The 23,600-nt window shown below is 46.8% G+C and overlaps 1 protein-coding gene across 1 annotated transcript in view; it reads left to right on the plus strand.

Moving 5' to 3' along the window:
- The window catches only part of col12a1a (collagen, type XII, alpha 1a), a 256,730-nt gene that overhangs the window by 25,664 nt on the left and 207,466 nt on the right, over positions 1-23,600 (plus strand). Inside the window, exons 4-11 of the mRNA XM_067988546.1 lie at positions 2,535-2,675; positions 3,284-3,340; positions 5,744-6,007; positions 6,972-7,136; positions 11,287-11,460; positions 12,929-13,219; positions 15,877-16,479; positions 21,414-21,686. Of these exons, the coding sequence (XP_067844647.1) occupies positions 2,535-2,675; positions 3,284-3,340; positions 5,744-6,007; positions 6,972-7,136; positions 11,287-11,460; positions 12,929-13,219; positions 15,877-16,479; positions 21,414-21,686 (1,968 nt within the window). The remainder of the gene's footprint in view (positions 1-2,534; positions 2,676-3,283; positions 3,341-5,743; positions 6,008-6,971; positions 7,137-11,286; positions 11,461-12,928; positions 13,220-15,876; positions 16,480-21,413; positions 21,687-23,600) is intronic.

Here is a 23,600-nt window from a genome sequence, read left to right on the forward strand (position 1 = left end):
TTGCTTTTCTAAAGCCATCTGTTTTTGTTATGTTTCTCACTAGTATAAGATTGCCAGAAAGTCTTAAATTTAATCATATTTTGGTCACTGGTCCCCAGAGGATCCACTGCTCTCATATTTTTGATTGTTATCTCTTGTAAGAACCAGATCTAGATATGATTTTCTCTTGTTGGATTAAAAAGAAGTGCTGTACTGTACCACAATTAATCGAAAAGAGTTTGAGGACTTTTTTTTGTTTGTTTGGCAAATCTCACAGTGATGCCATTGGGGATAGATTTTGACTTTGTGCGATGATTTAAAGCGGGTGATAGTGAATCGGTGACCGTTTCACGTCTCTCCTGTTTGCTATATCTGTTTTACACTATCGCACAAAGCCAAGATCTACCCCCCTTGCCTTTAACTTCTAACAAACTACCCCGTTGATTGGTTAATTTTGTGATTTTATTTTTTTCCTTAACACCCTCACCCAACAAAAATCTATCAATCTCAGTCTTGAAATTTTCAACTGACCTCCAGGATCCATTTTGGGGGAGAGAAGCAGAAAGACGCAGTCCTGTAATTGGACAGAGACATTTCCGCCCTGTACTTTGAGAGTTTAAAGAACGTCAATTCTCACTCAACATAATGAGAGCTGGGCAGAGAAGTATCTGCTCACAGTGGTCACCTAAACAAGTTACTTTCTGGGCTCCTGAGTCTCTGATAGATCTCCTCTGCACTCACAGAAGGTGCAATTGCTCTTCCTTGGGACTGGAGGGATCACAATTTTTTGCCCCCCCTCAATGTTAATAGAGGAAGTACTTTAATTAAAAATGACTTATCCCCAGCCTTCTGCTCCCTCTTTCCTGGATTATTGTTCTCCCTTTAAAATCGGCATCGTGTACATGGGTTTTGCACCAGTTTGACTCTAGATTGTAAAAAGGGTCTCCCTCACCTGTTGTCTACACATGACACTTTCCCAATGTGTGACATGGCTGAGATAGGGAACTCTCTCTGGGGAAATAGTGAGTTCTTGTGAGTTATATATTTATGAACTACTTCATACACAACAGGGTCACATTCTGGACGTTATTCCCAAAGAACTGTAGTGTTCTGTTTGAGCAAAGGCTTTCCTTGAGTTTAAGTACAAAAACCATATCTCTAAGGGCTACCCCAGTGGATAAGTGGACTGCGTTGGTGCGTTGTTAAGCAGTGAGCCAGTGAGGGTGGAGGTGGGAGGGAGGGAGGGGGTTTCTGATACAGCTGGCTTCATCATCTCTGTACTAGGGGGTGAGAGGTCAAGATCAGCCAGGGCTCCAGCTCCTGATTGTGATCTGAAGATCCCTGTTGAAAAGTACGTGTGTGTGGATACGGGGTGAGGGCAGGATTAGGACGGCTGTTTATGAGTAATTGAGGCATGACGTGTGGTGAGTGTAACAGGCTCGGGAGGAACAGATCATTTTTAGACCTCTGGTTCCCAAAGCTCTCCACCACTGGGGGTTTTCCTCACCTCATGTCTGGGCCTGTCGTAGACTCATTGATAGAGATTGATTACTGCGATTAGTCAACAACTCCATTATCGCTGTAGCAAGCGACTACCAGGATGGTAGATGGCGAACTGGACAGACCTTGTTCTTTTATTTCGTCTAGCAATTCCTATGAAGCTCCCACAGTGGAATAGTTTGCTGACATTCACTGACTTGGCTCATTTTGAGAAGGATGACCACTTGGATTCTAGAAGGCTGTTGTCACATGTAAGACTGTACACAAAGCCAGTGATAGGGACAGTCTGCAAACGCGAGGGTGGGGTCAGTCCAAAGAGAGCATGCTTGCTGGCCCTAACGGCCTGTTCCTGTTCTTAAAGTGCCCTGCGATCGCTCGTATCCCAGCACGAGCGACCAGGGTCGATTTTCCGACTCTTCGCTTGCAGCGTGAACCCTTGCTCGCAGGAAGTCACCATTTTCCGATACTTGACGGAAAGTCATGATGGAGTGCGCCCTCGATTTTCCGATAGAGGTTCCCAGTGTGCGAGGCTTCGCAGGGGGAGCCCGCATTGGGAAAATCAGCCCTACTGCTTTCAGGAGAGGAAGGGGAGAGGGAGTAACAAAAAAAACCAAATCACCTCGTCCTGAGCTGGGGTCTGTTAATATTACTGTCGCGTCTATGCAGGCCTACTGATTATTAATTTAACCACATTTAGTGGTTGCCATGGAATCCTTACAGCTCAGCATTTTTTCTCCAGGTTGAAAAGTCCAGGGGCAATTTTAACCTAACTCGCCCGGCTGGAAACTGATGATCGGATCTACATCCCGCCCGATTTAACTCAGGACGGAGTGTAAAATGGGTGATTGGCCTGATCCTGTCAGTTTCCCCCTGGCCAGCTTAGGTTAAAATTACCTATCGGAGTTTATTGTAGTTTTATAAAAGCCACAAAAAATGTTCCACTGATATTCCCCTATGTGTCTTATATTTTGAGTTCAGATACCATTTGCAGGCAACTGTTTTTAAGATGTGCCTTTGTGTTTTTTTTTAATGCATCATATGTGCTACTCTGGCAGGACCTGCGAAAGAAATTTTATTGCCCCAGGGTGCAAGCAGAACCACGTTAACAGACCTCATTCCTGATATGGATTACGTGGTGACTTTAATTGCCTATGACCATTCATCAGAAAGTGTACCAGTCTATGGACAACTCTCAAGTAGGTACAAACTGCATCTTAAGGTTTCTATATGGGGGTGAGGATGTCATAAAGTCTCTGCCCATGCATAAATGGTACCTTTTACAATACTAGTAAGTCATGTTATATTCATGCCATCTTTTATATTCCTTAAAGTCCTGCATAAAGAGCATAAATTGGGCAGATACTTTGGCCACAACCCAGAGGTCATAAGTTCAAATGCCATCAATGGCAACTTGTGAAATTGGATTAAATAAACCTGGTAATTTGTGGGGCTGGCACCAGAACAAAAAAAAAATGACCATGAAAGCTGCCGGTTCGTTGTAAAAACCCAGCTGGTTCACTCATATCCTTCAGGGAAGGGAACCTGTCGCCCCTCCCTGGTCTGGCCAATATGTGATTATTTTTGCTCCTTCTCAGTGATTAATGCATAAGAGCGTACAAATGGAATGACCATCAGGCCCACCCGTGTTCACTCTACCCTTTACTTTGCGTGCACTACTCTCCACAGTCCACTACAATGATCACTCCTGGGTTATTTACACATTGGTTAATTAACGGAACACAGACTGCTTGGAATAAGAATTAATATATTTGCTGGCTTACGTATTTCTTTATTTCCCTTCTAGTTCAGTCGGGTCGCATACCAACAAAGCGGCCGAAGAAGATAGAAGACCTTTCTCAAAGTAAGTTTGATGGGATCATTTACAGTCTCATCTGTCTCCCCAGACATACCTTCAACTCATCTGTATGCACAAATTAAGAATCTAAAACAACAATAACTTGCATTTATTTTGCGCCTTTAATGTAGTAAAACGTCCCAAGGCGCTTCACAGGAGCGATTATCAACAAAATTTGACACCGAGCCACATAAGGAGATATTAGGACAGGTGACCAAAAGCTTGGTCAAAGAGGTAGGTTTTAAGCAGTGGCTTGAAGGAGGAGAGAGAGGTAGAGAGGCAGTGAGGTTTAGGGAGGGAATTCCAGAGCTTAGGGCCTAGGCAGCTGAAGGCACGGCCGCCAATAGTGGAGCGATGAAAATCGGGGACGCACAAGAGGCCAGAATTGGAGGAGCGCAGAGATCTCAGAGGGTTGCAGGGCTGGAGGAGGTTACAGGGAGAAGATGAGGCCATGGAGGGATTTGAAAACAAGGATGAGAATTTTAAAATCGAGGCGTTACTGGACCGGGAGCCAATGTAGGTCAGCGAGCACAGGGGTGAAGGGTGAACCGGACTTGGTACAAGTTAGGATACGGGCAGCAGAATTTTGGATGAGCTCAAGTTTAAAGAGGGTGGAAGACAGGAGGCCGGCCAGGAGACCATTGGAATAGTCGAGTCTAATGGTAACAAAGGCATAAATGAGGGTAACAAAATATGTTACTTTGAAATAGTACTCAAGGACAAAGCCACATTGGGGTCTTCATTGCTCTTGTGTTGCCTATTTTAACCGTTGCTGTCTAGGAAGAGTGAATGTTGCTGTCCCCCCCATCTCCATTCACTTGTGCCAACCGTGGTAGGTGGTTCCACTCTGGAATGCAGAGAGCCAGTTACTGTGCCATTAGCATCACAGAACTTTCTTGAAACCAATCCCCTTAATCCGACAGGACACTTATAGACCCGTGTTCGTGTGGCGATGATGTCGCCGGTGCCCTGAGCTTGGGGACATCTATGCTGTACCGCGGAGATGATAGAAGGAGATTAGCAAGTCTCTTACTCCTTCAATAAAGTTTCCCTTCCAGACTAATCCTTTACAGAGCAGTGCTGGGCAGTGTCCAGTCCGGATAGGGGGAGCTGGAATTTTTTTTTTATTCGTTCATGGGATGTGGGCGTTGCTGGCAAGGCCAGCATTTATTGCCCATCCCTAATTGCTCTTGAGAAGGTGGTGGTGAGCCGCCTTCTTGAACCCCTGCGGTCCGTGGGGTGAAGGTTCTCCCCATACTAGTTAGGTGGATAGACTGGAGAAGCTGGGGTTGTTCTCCTTGGAACAGAGAAGATTGAGAGGAGATTTGATAAGAGATTTAAAATCATGAAGGGTCTTAACAGAATAGATAGAAAGAAACTTTTTCCTTTGGTGGAAGGGTCAAGAACCAGAGGACATAGATTTAAGGTGATTGGCAAAAGAACCAAAGGTGACATGAGGAAAAACTTTTTTACACAGTGAGTGGTTAGGATCTGGAATGCACTGTCTGAGGGGGTGGTGGAGGCAGATTCAATCATGGCCTTCAAAAGGGAACTGGATAAGTACTTGAAAGGAAAAATTTGCAAGGCTACAGGGATAGGGCGGGTGAGTGGGACTAGTTGGATTGCTCTTGCATAGAGCCGGCACGGACTCGATGGGCCAAATGGCCTCCTTCAGTGCTGTAACCTTTCTATGATTCTATTCTAGAGCTGTTAGGCAGGGAGTTCCAGGATTTTGACCCAACGACGATGAAGGAAGAGACCAGTGTTGTCCAATAAATTAGCCACCAGCCACATGTGGCTAATTGGGCATCCATATGTGGTTAATTGCATTTCTGATTAGCAAATAACAAATGAGTAATAGACACCATCGTTGGTCATGTGATCTCAATACTCGTATTCCCACGGCGTGTGCATGTGAACTTTAACCCCTTTGTGCGTTTGTTGGTAAAATTGTGAGATGTAAAACAGAGTGTGCGAGTGTTTTTTTTTGATCGATGTGAGTGCTTTCTTTCCGTGGTTACTGAATGTTGGCAGATGTTAGGTAAATATATACACGTGTAATACATTTACCTGGACTGTATGATTGTGTGTGAGGCATTTTCTATTAAAATTAGTGCATGAGGCTAAAATGGCATCGCCGTAGCCACAACTGTAGCTCGTCAGAGATTTCTATTGGACAATGGAATAGACAAGTAGACACGTGACAGCACATCAGTCAATGGTAAATACTGTGAGGCTTGTATTTTTGAATAAGCATTAATTTGTGTAGCTGACCTTCATACCTCACTGCTGGCTGCAATGTTACATCTCTCCATGTATCTGCTTTGGGTATCGGTGACCCTGCGCATGGACGTTAATTCACGTTAACTTCTGCCGTCAATAACCTGTTGCCTCCTTTTGTCCTTTCAGGGTGTTCAGCCTCTGCTGTTGCCGATTTGGTTTTCCTGGTAGATGGGTCATGGAGCGTGGGAAGGGCAAATTTCAGAAAAATCAGGGAATTCATCTACTCCCTCGTGTCTGCGTTTGAGATTGGAGACGACAAAACTAAAGTTGGAATTGTGCAGTATAGTTCTGATACAAGGACAGAATTCAACTTAAACAGATATGACCAGAAGCAAGACCTTCTCAACGCAATTACCAATCTTCCCTACAAAGGAGGAAACACCATGACTGGTACAGAGTGTCATTTTTATTCTGCTTGCATGTTCCTCATCTGTGTTATAAACTGAGATTTGAAAACATTGTAAGGTTAAGAATAAGTAACAGAAGCTCACCCTGAGAACACAATGGATACCCGGGAGTGAGTTACAGGCTGGAATCTAATCGAGGGGTTCAGGTGGTTTATATATAGAATAATGGATACCCGGGAGTGAGTTACAGGCTGGAATCTAATCGAGGGGTTCAGGTGGTTTATATATCGAATACTGGATACCCGGGAGTGAGTTACAGGCTGGAATCTAATCGAGGGGTTCAGGTGGTTTATATATAGAATAATGGATACCCGGGAGTGAGTTACAGGCTGGAATCTAATCGAGGGGTTCAGGTGGTTTATATATAGAATAATGGATACCCGGGAGTGAGTTACAGGCTGGAATCTAATCGAGGGGTTCAGGTGGTTTATATATAGAATAATGGATACCCGGGAGTGAGTTACAGGCTGGAATCTAATCGAGGGGTTCAGGTGGTTGATATATCGAATACTGGATACCCGGGAGTGAGTTACAGGCTGGAATCTAATCGAGGGGTTCAGATGGTTTATATATAGAATAATGGATACCCGGGAGTGAGTTACAGGCTGGAATCTAATCGAGGGGTTCAGATGGTTTATATATAGAATAATGGATACCCGGGAGTGAGTTACAGGCTGGAATCTAATCGAGGGGTTCAGATGATTTATATATAGAATAATGGATACCCGGGAGTGAGTTAGAATAATGGATTTCTATATTGAATAATGGATAGTTGATACTGTGTGAAAGGATGAAATCTACTCGAGGGGTTCAGATACTTTACATATAGAATAATGGGAATGACAGGAAGGCATTAATCTCACAGTGAGTGGATGGACTGATGTGAACAAATCCACTGTCATTGTATCAGTTGAGTGAATTGGAGTTGACTGATTTTGTTTTTGAAGGTGACGCCATCAATTATCTGGTACAGAACACCTTTACTGCAGCTGCTGGAGCAAGAAAATCCTATCCCAAAATAGCCGTCATCATCACGGATGGGAAATCTCAGGATTCTGTGACAGAAAGTGCCGAGGATCTTCGCAACATTGGGGTGGAAGTGTTTATATTGGGTAGGTTGCTGTTACAATTTAAATTCTTCCTTATTTAATCAAAAAAGCACATACTTACCATCCCACTCTCACCCATATTATAAATATGAAGACATAAAGCACGGACAAGGAAGGCCCAGTTGGCCCCATCGGCCAGCTCCTTCCACGGACTGCATGCAAACTGCTCTACCATAGACTCAGCCTAACTCATTGAATGTCCTGTGGAAAATCTATGCAAAGTTTCTCCCATTTAAAAAATTTTTTTTTTATTCGTTCACGGGATGTGGGCGTCGCTGGCAAGGCCGACATTTATTGCCCATCCCTAATTGCCCTCGAGAAGGTGGTGGTGAGCCGCCTTCTTGAACCGCTGCAGTCCGTGTGGTGACGGTTCTCCCACAGTGCTGTTAGGAAGGGAGTTCCAGGATTTTGACCCAGCGACAATGAAGGAACGGCGATATATTTCCAAGTCGGGATGGTGTGTGACTTGGACGGGAACGTGCAGGTGGTGTTGTTCCCATGCGCCTGCTGCTCTTGTCCTTCTAGGTGGTAGAGGTTGCGGGTTTTGGAAGTGCTGTCGAAGAAGCCTTGGCGAGTTGCTGCAGTGCATCCTGTGGATGGTGCACACTGCAGCCACAGTGCGCCGATGGTGAAGGGAGTGAATGTTTAGGGTGGTGGATGGGGTGCCAATCAAGTGGGCTGCTTTATCTTGGATGGTGTCAAGCTTCTTGAGTGTTGTTGGAGCTGCACTCATCCAGGCAAGTGGAGAGTATTCCATCACACTCCTGACTTGTGCCTTGTAGATGGTGGAAAGGCTTTGGGCAGTCAGGAGGTGAGTCACTCGCCACAGAATACCCAGCCTCTGACCTGCTCTCGTAGCCACAGTATTTATATGGCTGGTCCAGTTAAGTTTCTGGTCAATGGTGACCCCCAGGATGTTGATGGTGGGGGATTCGGCGATGGTAATGCCGTTGAATGTCAAGGGGAGGTGGTTAGACTCTCTCTTGTTGGAGATGGTCATTGCCTGGCACTTATCTGGCGCGAATGTTACTTGCCACTTATGAGCTCAAGCCTGGATGTTGTCCAGGTCTTGCTGCATGCAGGCTCGGACTGCTTCATTATCTGAGGGGTTGCGAATGGAACTGAACACTGTGCAGTCATCAGCGAACATCCCCATTTCTGACCTTATGATGGAGGGAAGGTCATTGATGAAGCAGCTGAAGATGGTTGGGCCTAGGACACTGCCCTGAGGAACTCCTGCAGCAATGCCCTGGGGCTGAGATGATTGGCCTCCAACAACCACTACCATCTTCCTTTGTGCTAGGTATGACTCCAGCCACTGGAGAGTTTTCCCCCTGATTCCCATTGACTTCAATTTTACTAGGGCTCCTTGGTGCCACACTCGGTCAAATGCTGCCTTGATGTCAAGGGCAGTCACTCTCACCTCACCTTTGGAATTCAGCTCTTTTGTCCATGTTTGGACCAAGGCTGTAATGAGGTCTGGAGCCGAGTGGTCCTGGCGGAACCCAAACTGAGCATCGGTGATCAGGTTATTGGTGAGTAAGTGCCGCTTGATAGCACTGTTGACGACACCTTCCATCACTTTGCTGATGATTGAGAGTAGACTGATGGGGCGGTAATTGGCCGGATTGGATTTGTCCTGCTTTTTGTGGACAGGACATACCTGGGCAATTTTCCACATTGTCGGGTAGATGCCAGTGTTGTAGCTGTACTGGAACAGCTTGGCTAGAGGCACAGCTAGTTCTGGAGCACAAGTCTTCAGCACTACAGCTGGGATGTTGTCGGGGCCCATAGCCTTTGCTGTATCCAGTGCACTCAGCCGTTTCTTGATATCACGTGGAGTGAATCGAATTGGCCGAAGACTGGCTTCCGTGATGGTGGGGATATCGGGAGGAGGCTGAGATGGATCATCCACTCGGCACTTCTGGCTGAAGATGGTTGCAAACGCTTCAGCCTTGTCTTTTGCACTCATGTGCTGGACTCCGCCATCATTGAGAATGGGGATGTTTGCAGAGCCTCCTCCTCCCGTTAGTTGTTTAATTGTCCACCACCATTCACGACTGGATGTGGCAGGACTGCAGAGCTTTGATCTGATCCGTTGGTTGTGGAATCGCTTAGCTCTGTCTATAGCATGTTGCTTCCGCTGTTTAGCATGCATGTAGTCCTGAGTTGTAGCTTCACCAGGTTGGCAACTCATTTTTAGGTACGCCTGGTGCTGCTCCTGGCATGCTCTTCTACACTCCTCATTGAACCAGGGTTGATCCCCTGGCTTGTTGGTAATGGTGGAGTGAGGAATATGCTGGGACATGAGGTTACAGATTGTGCTGGAATACAATTCTGCTGCTGCTGATGGCCCACAGCACCTCATGGATGCCCAGTTTTGAGCTGCTAGATCTGTTCTGAATCTACCCCATTTAGCACGGTGGTAGTGCCACACAACACGTTGGATGGTGTCCTCAGTGCGAAGACGGGACTTCATCTCGACGAGGACTGTGCGGTGGTCACTCCTACCAATACTGTCATGGACAGATGCATTTGCGACAGGTAGATTGGTGAGGACGAGGTCAAGTAAGTTTTTCCCTCGTGTTGGTTCGCTCACCATCTGCCGCAGGCCCAGTCTAGCAGCTATATCCTTCAGGACTCGGTCAGCTCGGTCAGTAGTGGTGCTACCGAGCCACTCTTGGTGATGGACATTGAAGTCCCCCACCCAGAGTACATTTTGTGCCCTTGCTACCCTCAGTGCTTCCTCCAAGTGGTGCTCAACATGGAGGAGGACTGATTCGTCAGCTGAGGGAGGACGGTAGGTGGTAATCAGCAGGAGGTTTCCTTGCCCATGTTTGACCTGATGCCATGAGATTTCATGGGGTCCAGAGTCAATGTTGAGGACTCCCAGGGCTACTCCCTCCTGACTGTATATCACTGTACCGCCACCTCTGGTGGGTCTGTCCTGCCGGTGGGACAGGACATACCCAGGGAAGGTGATGGAAGAGTCTGGGACGTTGGCTGAAAGATATGATTCTGTGAGTATGGCTATGTCAGGCTGTTGCTTGACTAGTCTGTGGGACAGCTCTCCCAATTTTGGCACAAGTCCCCAGATGTTCGTAAGGAGGACCTTGCAGGGTCGACTGGGCTTGGTGTTTTGCCGTTGTCGTGTCCGGTGCCTAGTGGTCCGATGCCGGGTGGTCCGTCCGGTTTTATTCTTATTATGACTTTTCGTAGCGAGTAACTGAGTAACATTGCTCCCCAAGATAAATAAAATCCATCGATCTCACATCCAACCTCATACATCCAAGAACTATTGCTTTCTTTGGCGTGATAGCCAACTGTCTGTAAAGTCCAAATCCACCCAAGACTTGAATACTTCCCCACATCTGGGGCGGCTCCTTTCTCTCACACTCCTGGACAGAATTCAGAAAGAAAATTTGCTTTCTCATTGGCAACCTTCCCCTCACCTGCAGCCTTTAACCTTTCTCTCTCAACCATTCTTATTTTTATTTGATCCCTGGTGATCATTGCTCATCATAACTTTCTTCTCTTGTTCAGTCCAAGCTCCAGACACATCATCCTACATATTTTCCCTTCTCCTTTTTTGTACTGGCTTCTAGTCTAACTCGTTCTTTCCCAGAAACTCAATACTGTGGAACTCCTTACCTCCCTTCATCTTTCCTTCTTGTTGTAGTACTTCATTGGCTGTAAAGTGTTTTGGGACATCCTGAGGTCATGAAAGACGCTGTATAAATGCAAGTTTTTTCTTTCTTTTTTTTTCTGCATATGACCTACAGGTTTTTAAGTCCCAAGCTTGGCACCTCCTAATTACCCCTTCTTGATTTACTTTGTCTCTTCTTATTCTTTTTATCTTTCGGAATTATGAGCCAATTAAATAAATCTGCCTATGAAACAGCGGTGACTGCACTTCAGAGTAATTCATTGGATATTGAGATCCTTGGCACGTTTCTCAGAGATGCGATAGGTGATATATAAGTGCAATCTATATCTATTAGGGAAAGTAAGGATCCCAACTCCCATCAAAACATTGTAAGCAAGGATGTCGACCTACAAATGATGTTTCATCACAGGATGACAATGTTGTGCAAGAAACGAAATAAAGGAGGTCTTTATCAACTCCAATATGCTTGCATTTTTCTTCCCTCAGGTATAAAGGGAGCAGATTTGGATGAATTGCAACTGATTGGCTCTTCTCCTTTAAACAAACACGTGTTCAAGGTGGCAGATTTTAGCAACATCAAAGACGTGGAGAATGAAATAATTACCCTGGTGTGCTCTGGCATTGAGGAGCAACTCAGTGACATTGTGAGTGGGGAGGAAGGTAGGAATTCTTAACCGGTCCATGGTTGATTGAAAGCATCTTTAGACTGAATATTAATTGCCCATGTGCCGACTCCTTTGTAGATATTTGCCTGGAATTTCCGCGGGAGAGGTTCCCCGGCAGGAGATCGGTGGAACGCCCGGAGAAACAGCGTAAACGGTTAAAAACAGCCGCAAGTGCCGTTTCTCCAGGGGTCGTGCCGATCTTTGGCCAACGCCACTGCAGGAGTTCTGGAGAACCAAGCAGAAATTCAGGACCATTGTTTATTATACTGGTTCTTGATGCTTGACTACTTGTTGCACAGTTTTCTTCCTTGTGAATTTTAGGAATGGAGGTGAAGGGTGATTGTATTGGGAAATGGAATATTTTTCTGCTTCAGTCACTAGGGGCGCAACCACTGAGGGAGCAAAGGAGGCACACGCACAGCTCCGAATTTTTTCTTTGACATTGGTTATGTCCCCTTGCCACACTCAGCGATTGCCCCTGATGCCCCTCGCACAGCTCTTTACATGTAGTTGCCCCTTTGTCAGACATCCAAGCCTAGATCTCCCACTGGTGGACGCCTGATTTTGGGCACCGTATTAGACAGGCCAGCGAGAAATTGGATGGAGATCTATCGTGCAGGGGTTCAGTTGTCAAGATGATCCATCAGACTCATGCCTGCACCGCTCGGAAAATGCTGCATCATGACCCCCCACCCCCCCCAAAAAAAAAATTGGGGCCCCCTCGATCGGCAGGTCCTCCCCTTTTAGGGAAAACTGTTGGCTTGGCTCCACAGAGGAGCCGTTGGATTTCCCACCTCCCTCTTTCCCCCCCACACCCATAAATAGGTGATCCGCCTGTCAGCACTCCAAATGTTGCGGGGGGGTTGCAGGTTGCCGCCAATATTGTAATGAGGCCTAACCATGATACTGGTTCAGTCTTTGAACTTGGTGAAGTTCATTGGGCAGATGGTCGTCTCACTCGGGAAAGACTGAGCAGGCTGAGGGGTGACCTGATAGAGGTCTTTAAAATTATGATAGGGTCGACGTAGAGAAGATGTTTCAACTTATAGGGAGTCCAAAACTAGGGGCCATAAATATAAGACAGTCACTGATAAATCCAATAAGGAATTCAGGAGAAACCTCTTTACTCAGAGAGTGGTGAGAATGTGGAACTCGCTCCCACATGGAGTGATTGTGGGGAATAGCATAATTGCGTTTAAGGGGAAGCTAGATAAGCACATGTGGCAGAAAGGAATAGAAGGATATGCTGATAGGGTTAGATGAAGTAGGGAGGGAGGAGGCTCGTGTGCAGCATAAACACCGGCATAGACCAGTTGGGCCGAATGGCCTGTTTCTGAGCTATAAATACTATGTAATTCTACCCCAATGAACGGAGTCAATCAAAATATATTATAATCACTATATTATATACACAGAGGATTTCTCAGGAAGTCCCTAATGTCTTGGTTTTCTTTGACTGGTAGTGGTTGAACCGCCTTCCAATCTGCAAGTCCTGGAGACGGCGTCGAAATTCATGAAGATCACTTGGGATTCATCACCTGGTCAGATCACTGGCTACAGAATCCAACTCATTCCCATGGTGACAGGCGTCAAGGAGGTAAACATCAACGTTGACTCCAGAGTCAAGACCACAGTGGCCAAAGACCTCACCCCCGATACCGAGTACCAGATTAATTTGTATGCCATGAGAGGGCTGGCATCCAGTGAACCTGCAACGGTAATGGATAAAACACAGCCCGTTGAGGTGTCAGTTGGTAAGTTGGCATCAGTGTCCGGCAAGGTTTCATTCGTACTCATCATGCACGCAGAGAATGAGCAAGTTGTGATGCTTTCATATTGTGCCTGCGCACAAAGACAGAACAAAGGGACAGAAAGATAGACAATCTTTGTCGAAGTGATTTGAGAGCCATGTAGCTCAGTTGGTTGAGCTTTTGATGAAGATAAAAGGAGTAGCACATCTTAGGATATCCAAAAAAAAACCGCCCACACCGGAGCTTAGGAGCAGGAGCGGGCCATTCAGCCCCTTGTGCCTGTTCCAGCATTCAATTAGATCATGGCAGATCTGTATCTTAACTCCATTTACCCACCTTTGATCTATATCCCTTAATAACCTTGCTTAACAAAAAATCTATCAATCTCAGTTTTGAAATTTTCAATTGACCCCCAGTCTCAAGAGAGTTCCACTACCCTTTGTATGAAGAAATGCTTCCTGATTTCACCCCTGAATGGCCCAGCTCTAATTTTAAGGTTGTTCCCTCTTGTTCTGGATTCCCCCACCAGAGGAAATAGTTTCTCTCTATCTATCCTATCAAATCCTTTAAACATCTTGAACACCTCAATTAGATCACCCCTTGATCTTCTATCCTTGAAGGAATACAAGCCTAGTCTATGCAACCTGTCCTCGTAATTTAACCCTCTAAGCCCCGGTATCATTCTGGTGAATCTGCGCTGCACCCCCTCCAAGGCCAATATATCCTCCCTGAGGTGCGGTGCCCAGAACTGAACGCAGTGTCTCCAGATGTGATATTGTGAAACCAAAACAGAAAATGTTGAAAACGCACAGCAGTTCCAGCAGCACCTGGAAAGAGAAAGAATTGGTTAATGTTTCTGGCATGAAGTTTCCCTACTGAACACCGAAGAAGTGCCAATACGCGAAGTGTTGGCCCATCCAGGCTCTTTGCAGACGCTGCTGGAGCTGCTGTGCCTTCTCAGCATGTGGGAACACTCTGCATTCCTCCAATTCTGGCCTCTTGTGCATGTGCCCACTCCCTTTGCCCTGCCATTGGCGGCCGTGCCTTCGGCCATCTAGGGCCCTAAGCTCTGGAGATCCATTTGCAGCGATGAGATAAGCCGTCCCTGTAAAGATGATTTAAGATCAGTGTATGGAAAAATATCGTTTGACAGTGTACTAAAACTTTGTGTGCCAATCCCCTGGCCTCTGGAGTTCTCTCTTCCATCCTTGCCTAGAATATTAACCCACCTGCAGATGTTTAAATGCAAAATGAAAATAAAATGGCGCCCGTTTCGCGCTCCTTTCCAAAATTGGATTTTACCCCCACAATATTTCCCCCATCTTTTATATATAAAAAATGTTTGCACAGATATATTAATAATAAAACCTTTAAAAAACAATGTTTATTTTAATAGTGTACAAAATTATGAGGGACACAGATAGGATGGATACTAAGGAGCTTTTTCCCTTCGTTGAGGGTTCTATAACAAGGGGACATAGATTCAAGGTAAAAGGCAGGAGGTTTAGAGGGGATTTGAGAAAGAACTTTTTCACCCAGAGGGTGGTTGGTGGTTGGAGTCTGGAACTCACTGCCTGAAAGGGTTGTGGAGGCAGGAACCCTCACAACATTCAAGAAGCATTTGGATGAGCACTTGAAATGCCATAGCATACAAGGCTACGGACCAAATGCTGGAATATGGGATTAGAGTAGACAGGGCTAGATGGCCGGCGCGGACACGATGGGCTGAAGGGCCTCGATCCGTGCTGTATAACTCTATGACTCTCTAATATAAAAAAATGTACAATGCTTCAGATGCCTTTTTCCTTGGTGGAACAAAAATGAGACAAAATCATTGTTCAGTCTAGTATCATCCTCTATTGATCCGTGTCAGGCTTGGCTCAGTGGTAACACTCTTATTTCTAAGTGAGAAGATTGTGGGTTTAAGCCCCACTCTAGGACGTCCGCAAATGACGGACACGAAAAAACCCAATGGTCCATCTAGCCTGTCCTCTGATGATGAGAGGGTTTGATAGGGTAGACATGGAGAAGATGTTTCCACTTGTGGGGGAGACCAATACCAGGGGCCATAAATATAAGATAGTCACTAATAAATCCAATAGGGAATTCAGGAGAAACTTCTTTATCTGGAGAGTGGTTAGAATGTGGAGCTTGCTACCGCAAGGAGTGGTTGAGGCAAATAGTCATAGAGTCATAGAGTCATAGAGTTATACAGCACGGATAGAGGCCCTTCAGCCCATCGTGTCCGCGCCAGCCATCAGCCCTGTCTACTCTAATCCCATGTTCCAGCATTTGGTCCGTAGCCTTGTATGCTATGGCATTTCAAGTGCTCATCCAAATGCTTCTTGAATGTTGTGAGGGTTCCTGCCTCCACAACCCTAGTATAGATGCCTTTAAGGGGAAGCGAGATGAACACAAGAGGGAGAAAACATTAGAAGGCCGTACTGATAGGGTTAGATGAAGAGAGGTGGGAGGAGGCTCGTGTGGAGCTGAAACACCAGCCTAGACCAGTTGGGCCGAATGGCCTGTTTCTGTACTGTAAATTCTGTGCTCCATGGTGCTTATGAAGAAACCGCGAGCAATGCCACAGGACATCCACAAGCGATGATGACATTTTTTTTTAAAGTGACTATGGATTCTTATCTCTTTGAATCCTGCAGAATGTACCCTGGACTCTAATGCACAAGCTGACGTCGTTCTATTGGTGGACGGCTCCTACAGCATCGGCCTAAGCAACTTCGCCAAAGTCAGAGACTTCCTGGAAACCTTGGTTAAGACGTTCCAGGTCGGGCCCAAACGCATCCAGATCGGCCTGGTCCAGTACAGCCGGGAGCCCTACACAGAGTTCACCCTGATTAAACACTCATCGCTGAGCGATGTGGTACGGGCTGTGCGAACGTTCCCCTACAGGGGGGGCTCCACCAACACAGGCAGGGCCATGACCTACGTGAGGGAGAAGATCTTCGTCCCCGAGAAGGGAGCCAGGTACAACGTGCCGCGAGTGATGGTGCTGATCACAGACGGCAAATCCTCGGACGCCTTCAAGGCCCCCGCCAAGAAGCTGCGGGACGCTGGCGTGGAGGTCTTCGCGGTGGGAGTGAAAGACGCGGTGTTCAGCGAGCTGGTGGCCATCGCCTCGACCCCCGAAAACAACCACGTGTACCAGGTGGACGACTTTGACTCTTTCCAGCGGGTGTCGGCGAAGCTCACCCAGACGCTGTGCCTCAGGATCGAGGAGGAGGTGAAAGCCATCAGAGCGCGGGGTGAGTGAGCGGGCAAGTCTTACCTCGGTCTTACTGCCAATGGGTGTTGGCCGGTTAGAAGCATTCAAGTAATGTTTTATCAGAGCAAATGTACATAGAGTCATAGACGTGTCATAGAAAATAGGAGCAAGGGTAGGCCATTCGGCCCTTCGGGCCTGCTCCGCCATTCAAAATGACCATGGCTGATTGTCTAACTCAGTACCCTGTTCCCGCTTTTTCCCCATATCCCTTGACCCCTTTAGCATCAAGAAATATATCTATCTCCTTCTTGAATGACTTGGCCTCCACTGCCTTCTGTGGTAGAGAATTCCACAGGTTCACCACCCTCTGAGTGAAGAAATTTCTCCTCATCTCGTTTCTAAATGGCATACCCCGTATCCTGAGACTGTGACCCCTGGTTCTGGACTCCCCAGCCATCGGGAACATCCTCCCTGCATCTAGTCTGTCTAGTCCGGTTAGAATTTTATATGTTCCAATGAGATCACCTCTGATTCTTCTAAACTCCAGTGAATATAGGCCTAGTCGACCCAATCTCTCCTCATATGTCAGTCCTGCCATCCCAGGAATCAGTCTGGTAAACCTTCGTTGCACTCCCTCCATGGCAAGGACATCCTTCCTCAGATAAGGAGACCAAAACTGCACACAATACTCCAGATGTGGTCTCACCAAGGCCCTGTATACCTGCAGTAAGACGTCCCTGCTCCTGTACTCAAATCCTCTTGCAATGAAGGCCAACATACCATTCGCCTTCCTAACTGCTTGCTGCACCTGAATGCTCGCTTTCAGCGACTGGTGTACAAGGACACCCAGGTCTCGTTGCACATCCCCTTTTCCCAATCTATCACCATTCAGATAATAATCTGCCTTTCTGTTTTTACAACCAAAGTGGATAACCTCACATTTATCCACGTTATACTGCATCTGCCATGTTCTTGCCCACTCACCCAACTTGTCTAAATCACATTGGAGCCTCTTTGCATCCTCCTCACAGCTCACATTCCACCCCAGCTTTGTGTCGTCTGCAAACTTGGAAATGTTACATTTAGTTCCCTCATCCAAATCATTGATATATATTGTGAATAGCTGGGGCCCAAGCACTGATCCCTGAGGTACCCCACTAGTCACTGCCTGCCACCCGGAAAAAGACCTGTTTATTCCTACTCTCTGTTTCCTGTCTGTCAACCAATTCTCAATCCATGCCAGTATATTCCCCCCAATCCCATGTGTTTTAATTTTGCACACTAACCTCTTGTGTGGGACCTTATCAAAAGCCTTCTGAAAATCCAAATACACCACATCCACTGGTTCTCCCCTATCTATTCTACTAGTTACATCCTCAAAAAACTCCATAAATTTGATAAGCATGATTTCCCTTTCATAAACCCATGCTGACTTTGTCCAATCCCGTAAATGCCTTCCAAGTGTTCTGTTATCACATCTTTTATAATAGACTCTAGCATTTTCCCCACTACTGATGTTAGGCTAACTGGTCTGTAATTCCCTGTTTTTTCTCTCCCTCCTTTTTTAAATAGTGGGGTTACATTTGCCACCCTCCAATCTGTAGGAACTGTTCCGGAGTCTATAGAATTTTGGAAGATGACCACCAATGCATCCATTATTTCCAGGGCCACCTCCTTCAGTACCCTGGGATGTGGATTATCAGGTCCTGGGGATTTGTCAGCCTTTAGCCCCATTAATTTCCCTAGCACTATTTTTTTACTAATACTGGATTACTTTTTGCCTGTCCTTCCTAAATATTGAATACCTCTGGATGTTCAGTTCCTATCCTTGGTCACCCTGCAGCCATGTCTCCCTAATCGCAACCATATCATAACTGTTAATATCTATCTGCGCCGTTAATTCATCTAGCTTGTCTTTTTAAGATTGCAAGTCATCCTAGTTTTATTTTGCACTATTGCCCGATTTGTTTTTTGCCCTTGTTTTCTCTGCCTTCCACTATTGCTTCTTCCCTTTCTGTCTTTTGTTTCTATCCTTGTTTCCCCCTCCTCTGTCTCCCTGCTCAGGTTCCCATCCCCCTGCCAATCTAGTTTAAACCTTCCCCAACAGCACTAGCAAACACTCCCGTGAAGACATCGGTCCCGGTCCTGCTCGGGTGTAACCCGTCCCACTTGTACAGGTCCCACCTTCCCCAGAACCGGTCCCAATGTCCCAGGAATCTAAATCCCTCCCTCCTACACCATCCCAGCAGCCACGCATTCATCTGGTCTATTCTCCTGTTCCTATACTCACTAGCACGTGGCACTGGTAGTAATCCTGAGATCATTACCTTTGAGGTCCTGCTTTTTAATTTATCTCCTAACTCCTTAAATTCACCTTGTAGGACCTCATCCCTTTTTTTATCTATGTCGTTGGTACCGATATGGATCACGACTACTGGCTGTTCACCCTCCCCCTCCAGAATGCCCTGCAGCTGCTCCTTGACCCTTGCACCAGGGAGGCAACATACCATCCTGGAGTCACGTTTGCGGCCGCAGAAACACCTATCTGTTCCCCTTACAATTGAATCCCCTTTCAAAATAGCCCTGCCACTCTTCTTCCTCCCCTCCTGTGCAGCAGAGCCACCCGTGGTGCCACAAACTTGGCTCTTGCTGCTTTCCCCTGATAAGCCATCTCCCCCAACTGTATCCAAAGCGGTATATCTGTTTGAGAAGGAGATGGCCCCAGGGGACTCCTGCTCCACCTGCCTAGTCCTTTTACTCTGCCTGGCAGTCACCCATTTCCTTTCTGCCTGCGTAATCTTTACCTGCGGTGTGACCACCTCACTGAACGTGCCATCCACGATAGTCTCAGCATCGCGGATGCTCCACAGTGAATTCACCCGCAGCTCCAGCTCCAGCTCCGAAATACGGTTAGCCAGTATCAGCAGCTGGACACACTTCCTGCACACATGGTCGCCAGGGACACTGGTAGTGTCCATGACTTCCCACATGGTGCAGGAGGAGCATATCACGGGTGTGAGCTGTGCTGCCATGACGTGCCTTAGATTTACACTGCGTTCACCTCTCGGACTCTCTTCCTGCTCTCGGGACTCTCGTTTTGCACTGCGCTCACCTCTCGGACTCTCCTTTTACACTGTGCTCACCTCTCGGACTCTCCTCCCGCTCTCGGACTCTCCTTTTACACTGCGCTCACCTCTCGGTCTCTCCTTTTACACTGCGCTCACCTCTCGGACTTTCCTTTTACACTGCGCTCACCTCTCGGACTCTCCTTTTACACTGCACTCACCTCTCGGAATCTCCTCCCGCTCTCGGAATCTCCTCCCGCTCTCGGACTCTCCTCCCACTCTCGGGACTCTCCTTTTGTAAATGTGCAATAATGATCAGAAAACACAAAAGGGGCAGAAAATCGTCTTGGGTGCGAGTGCAAAACGGGCGGTACCACATCGAATGCCTATTATAGCCCCCTGCCCGATGTAGGCTTCAATGGAACGGAATGTCGTTCGGAGCATATAACATTTTGCGTTACGCCCAAGGCCGATCTCTACCCCAAGCACTCTTTCTTTCAGAGGTTCTATAAGAAGTTTGTCTTCAACTTTTTAAACCTCTGTGTGAACCAGACACGTGTCAACTCTCCCCGGAGCCTTGAAATGGCACCGTTCAATATTGATAAATTAAAGTGTTCGTATGAAGTTTACCCGCTATTTAATAATGTTGTTAACCCAGTCACAGCTGGCCCATCAACATTTGAAAGAGGAGCATAAGAACTAACAGTCTACAGACAGGAACTTACCTACTGTTCCTCTTTTCACACGCTGGCGGTCCTGGAGTGAATAAATTAATGGATTTGTTTCTTAAAAATTAATTCTTGGGATATGGGTGTCTTTGGCAAGGCCGGTATTTTATTGTCCATCCTTAGTTCCCCAAGAGAAGGTGGTGGTGGGCCTTCTTCTTGAACCGCTGCAGTCCGTGTGATGAAGGTTCTCCCACAGTGCTGTTAGGGAGGGAGTTCCAGGATTTTGACCCAGCAACGGTGAAGGAACGGCGATATATTTCCAAGTCGGGATGGTGTGTAGCTTGGAGGGGAACTTGGAGGTGATGGTATCCCCATGCATCTGCTGCCCTTGTCCTTCTAGGTGGTAGAGGTCGCGAGTTTGGGAGGTGCTGTCGAAGAAGCCTTGGTGAGTTGCTGCAGTGCATCCTGTGGATGGTACACACTGCAGCCACTGTGTGCCGGTGGTGAAGGGAGTGAATGTTTAGGGTGGTGGATGGGGTGACAATCAAGCGGGCTGCTTTGTCCTGGATGGTGTTGAGCTTCTTGAGTGTTGTTGCAGCTGCACTCATCCAGGCAAGTGGAGAGTATTCCATCACACTCCTGACTTGTGCCTTGTAGCTGGTGGAGGCGTGGTAGAGTCAGGAGGTGAGTCACTTGCCACAGAAAACCCAGCCTCTGACCTGCTCCAATAGCCACTGCATTTATGTGGCTGGTCCAGTTGAATTTCTGGTCGATGGTGACCCCCAGGATATTGATGGTGGGTGATTTGGTTAAAATAGCAAAGAAATTTCATACGAATGTGTTAACATGTTAATTGCTGACATTGCTCAGTGCTATTCCAAGGCAGGAATGTCTCTGGTCGGATTATTCGAAGTGACTTTCTCCTTTTAATTATCTGCTGGAATTAGTAACCAATATTGGAAGGAGTGATTTTTCTTTCAATGATCAGCATTTGATTTTCCTTTTGTAAATGATGAAATGTAGATTAAATTGCCTCCACCCAGTAAAAGAACAAGTATAACTGGTGTATTGATACAGTGCATTGAAGTTTAAATGAATGTGATGGTCCAGATCTACGGAGTGAGGAAACATCTCCGTTCTTGTCACCCTGATGAGCGCAAATACTCACTGAAAAGTTTAAAATAAAGATCGATTAGTCCAAAAGAATCGTTAATAATTGGTGTCTGTTTCTCTGACCTTAGCCTTCACGTCGGCCAAGGATCTGAAGACCTCTGAAGTGACCTCTAGTAGCTTCAGAGTGAGCTGGACAGGAGCTAGCCCCGACGTGCAATCGTATCTATTGAGTTACAAAGTGGCAGTAGGCGGTGACTTTACCTCCATCCGAGTGCCCGCAGACCAAACAACCAGAGTCCTGACTGATCTGCTGCCTGAAACTACCTATCTCGTTAACGTGGTCGCAGAATATGCCGATGGCAGCAGCCTTCCACTGGAAGGAGAAGACACAACCCTTGAAGGTATTCTATCTGTACGGGGACGGGAGTGTAGTGGTTATGTTACTCTCACTCCAGCGATTGTGAGTTGTCGGATTGTTGTAAAAACCCAACTGGTTCATGAATGTCCTTTTAAGGAAGGGAAACCTGCCGTCCTTACCCGGTCTGGCCTCTGTGACTCCAGTCCCACGCTGACGTGGGTGACTCTTAACTACCTTCTGAATCCACTCATTAACCACCACTATCTCAGGGTAACTAGGGATGAGTATTAAATGCTGGCTTTGCCTCTGACATCCTGAGAAAGAACAAAAAAAAAATCTTTCCTATTTGGTTAGCTCTTTCAAAGGGCACCAGACTTCTCCGAATGTCATATAAATATCAAAATTTACACTTTCATGAGAACATTAATGATTCTTCTTTCAATAATGATCATTTTATTTTTCTTTTATAAATGATGAAATACCCAGACTCCATCCAGTAGAAGAACAAGAATTGTAAAACAAAGGGGAGTGGAAATCTGGAACTCTCTCCCACAGAAAGCTGTCGAGGCTGGGGGTCAATTGAAAATTTCAAAACTGAGATTGATGGATTTTTGTTGGGTGAGGGGGTATTAAGGGATACGGAACCAATGGGGGTAAATGGAGTTAAGATACAGATCAGCCATGAACTAATTGAATGTCAGAACATGCTCAAGGGGCTGAATGGCCTCCCCCGTTCCTATTTTCCTGTAATAACTTGTGTGTTTATATGAATATAAATATCAGTACCATTATAGATGTTTCAGTGATGATCTTAACACAAATGACATGACTTGTGACACTATCTGTAGTAAGCGGACTGTGTGTTGTGGGAATGAGCTGCACACTCCAAAGGATATCCCAGGTATGGTTCAGCTCCAATCGGAGTTAGCTGATTTCAGCCGGGTACACAGCGACCCTCAGTGATCCCGGGCTAGTGAGCAGATAAATCAGAGGCGGTTCGCCCTCCTGACTGTTGTCCAGTGAACCCTCGATGGACAGTGTGTGCGTGCGCGTGTGTACGTGCGTGGACAACGAGTGAGGTGGGATCGAGCATGGCTGCGGTGGCCACCCCTCCCCACGGTTGAATTGCCTGCTGCCATTCATGGTTTAAAAGAACGGACTGAAAGCTCACAGAGCCTCACCCTAGCTGCGTTATTGTCTTCAGTAGTGGGGGCGGGGGGGGGGGGGGGGCAGGGTTGGAGGAGGGTGGGGAAGGCGGGTGGGAAAATTGGCCGAATTTCTGCTTTGTATTTTGGAGAAAATGCTCATCCCTGGAAATGAGTCTGCGTGAATTGCATTACTGTGAATAAGCACAGATTCAGTCCAGATGAGGCCGTGGAAGTAGATCATGTGAATCGCCAATAGAATAGAAACCGGTGTCTGTGTGTCTGTGTGTCTGTGTCTGTGTGTGGGTGTCTGTGTGTGGGTGTCTGTGTGTGGGTGTCTGTGTGTGTGTGTGGTGTGGGTGTCTGTGTGTGTGGTGTCTGTGTGTGTGGTGTGGTGTGTGTGTGTCTGTGTGTGTGGTGTGGTGTGTGTGTGTCTGTGTGTGTGGTGTGTGGTGTGTCTGTGTGTGGTGTGTCTGTGTGTGGTGTGTCTGTGTGGTGTGTCTGTGTGTGGTGTGTCTGTGTGGTGTGTCTGTGTGTGGTGTGTGTGTGCCTGTGTGTCTGTGTGGTGTGTCTGTGTGTGGTGTGTGTGGTGTCTGTGTGTGTGTGGTGTCTGTGTGTGTGTGGTGTCTGTGTGTCTGTGTGGTGTGTGTGTCTGTGTGGTGTGTCTGTCTGTGTGTGGTGTCTGTGTGTGTGGTGTCTGTGTGTGTGTGTCTGTGTGTGTGTCTGTGTGTGTGTCTGTATGTGGTGTCTGTGTGTGTGTGGTGTCTGTGTGTGGTGTGTCTGTGTGTGGTGTGTGTGGTGTCTGTGTGTGT

The sequence above is a fragment of the Heptranchias perlo genome, chromosome 8, assembly GCF_035084215.1.
Source record: "Heptranchias perlo isolate sHepPer1 chromosome 8, sHepPer1.hap1, whole genome shotgun sequence".
NCBI lineage: Eukaryota > Metazoa > Chordata > Chondrichthyes > Hexanchiformes > Hexanchidae > Heptranchias > Heptranchias perlo.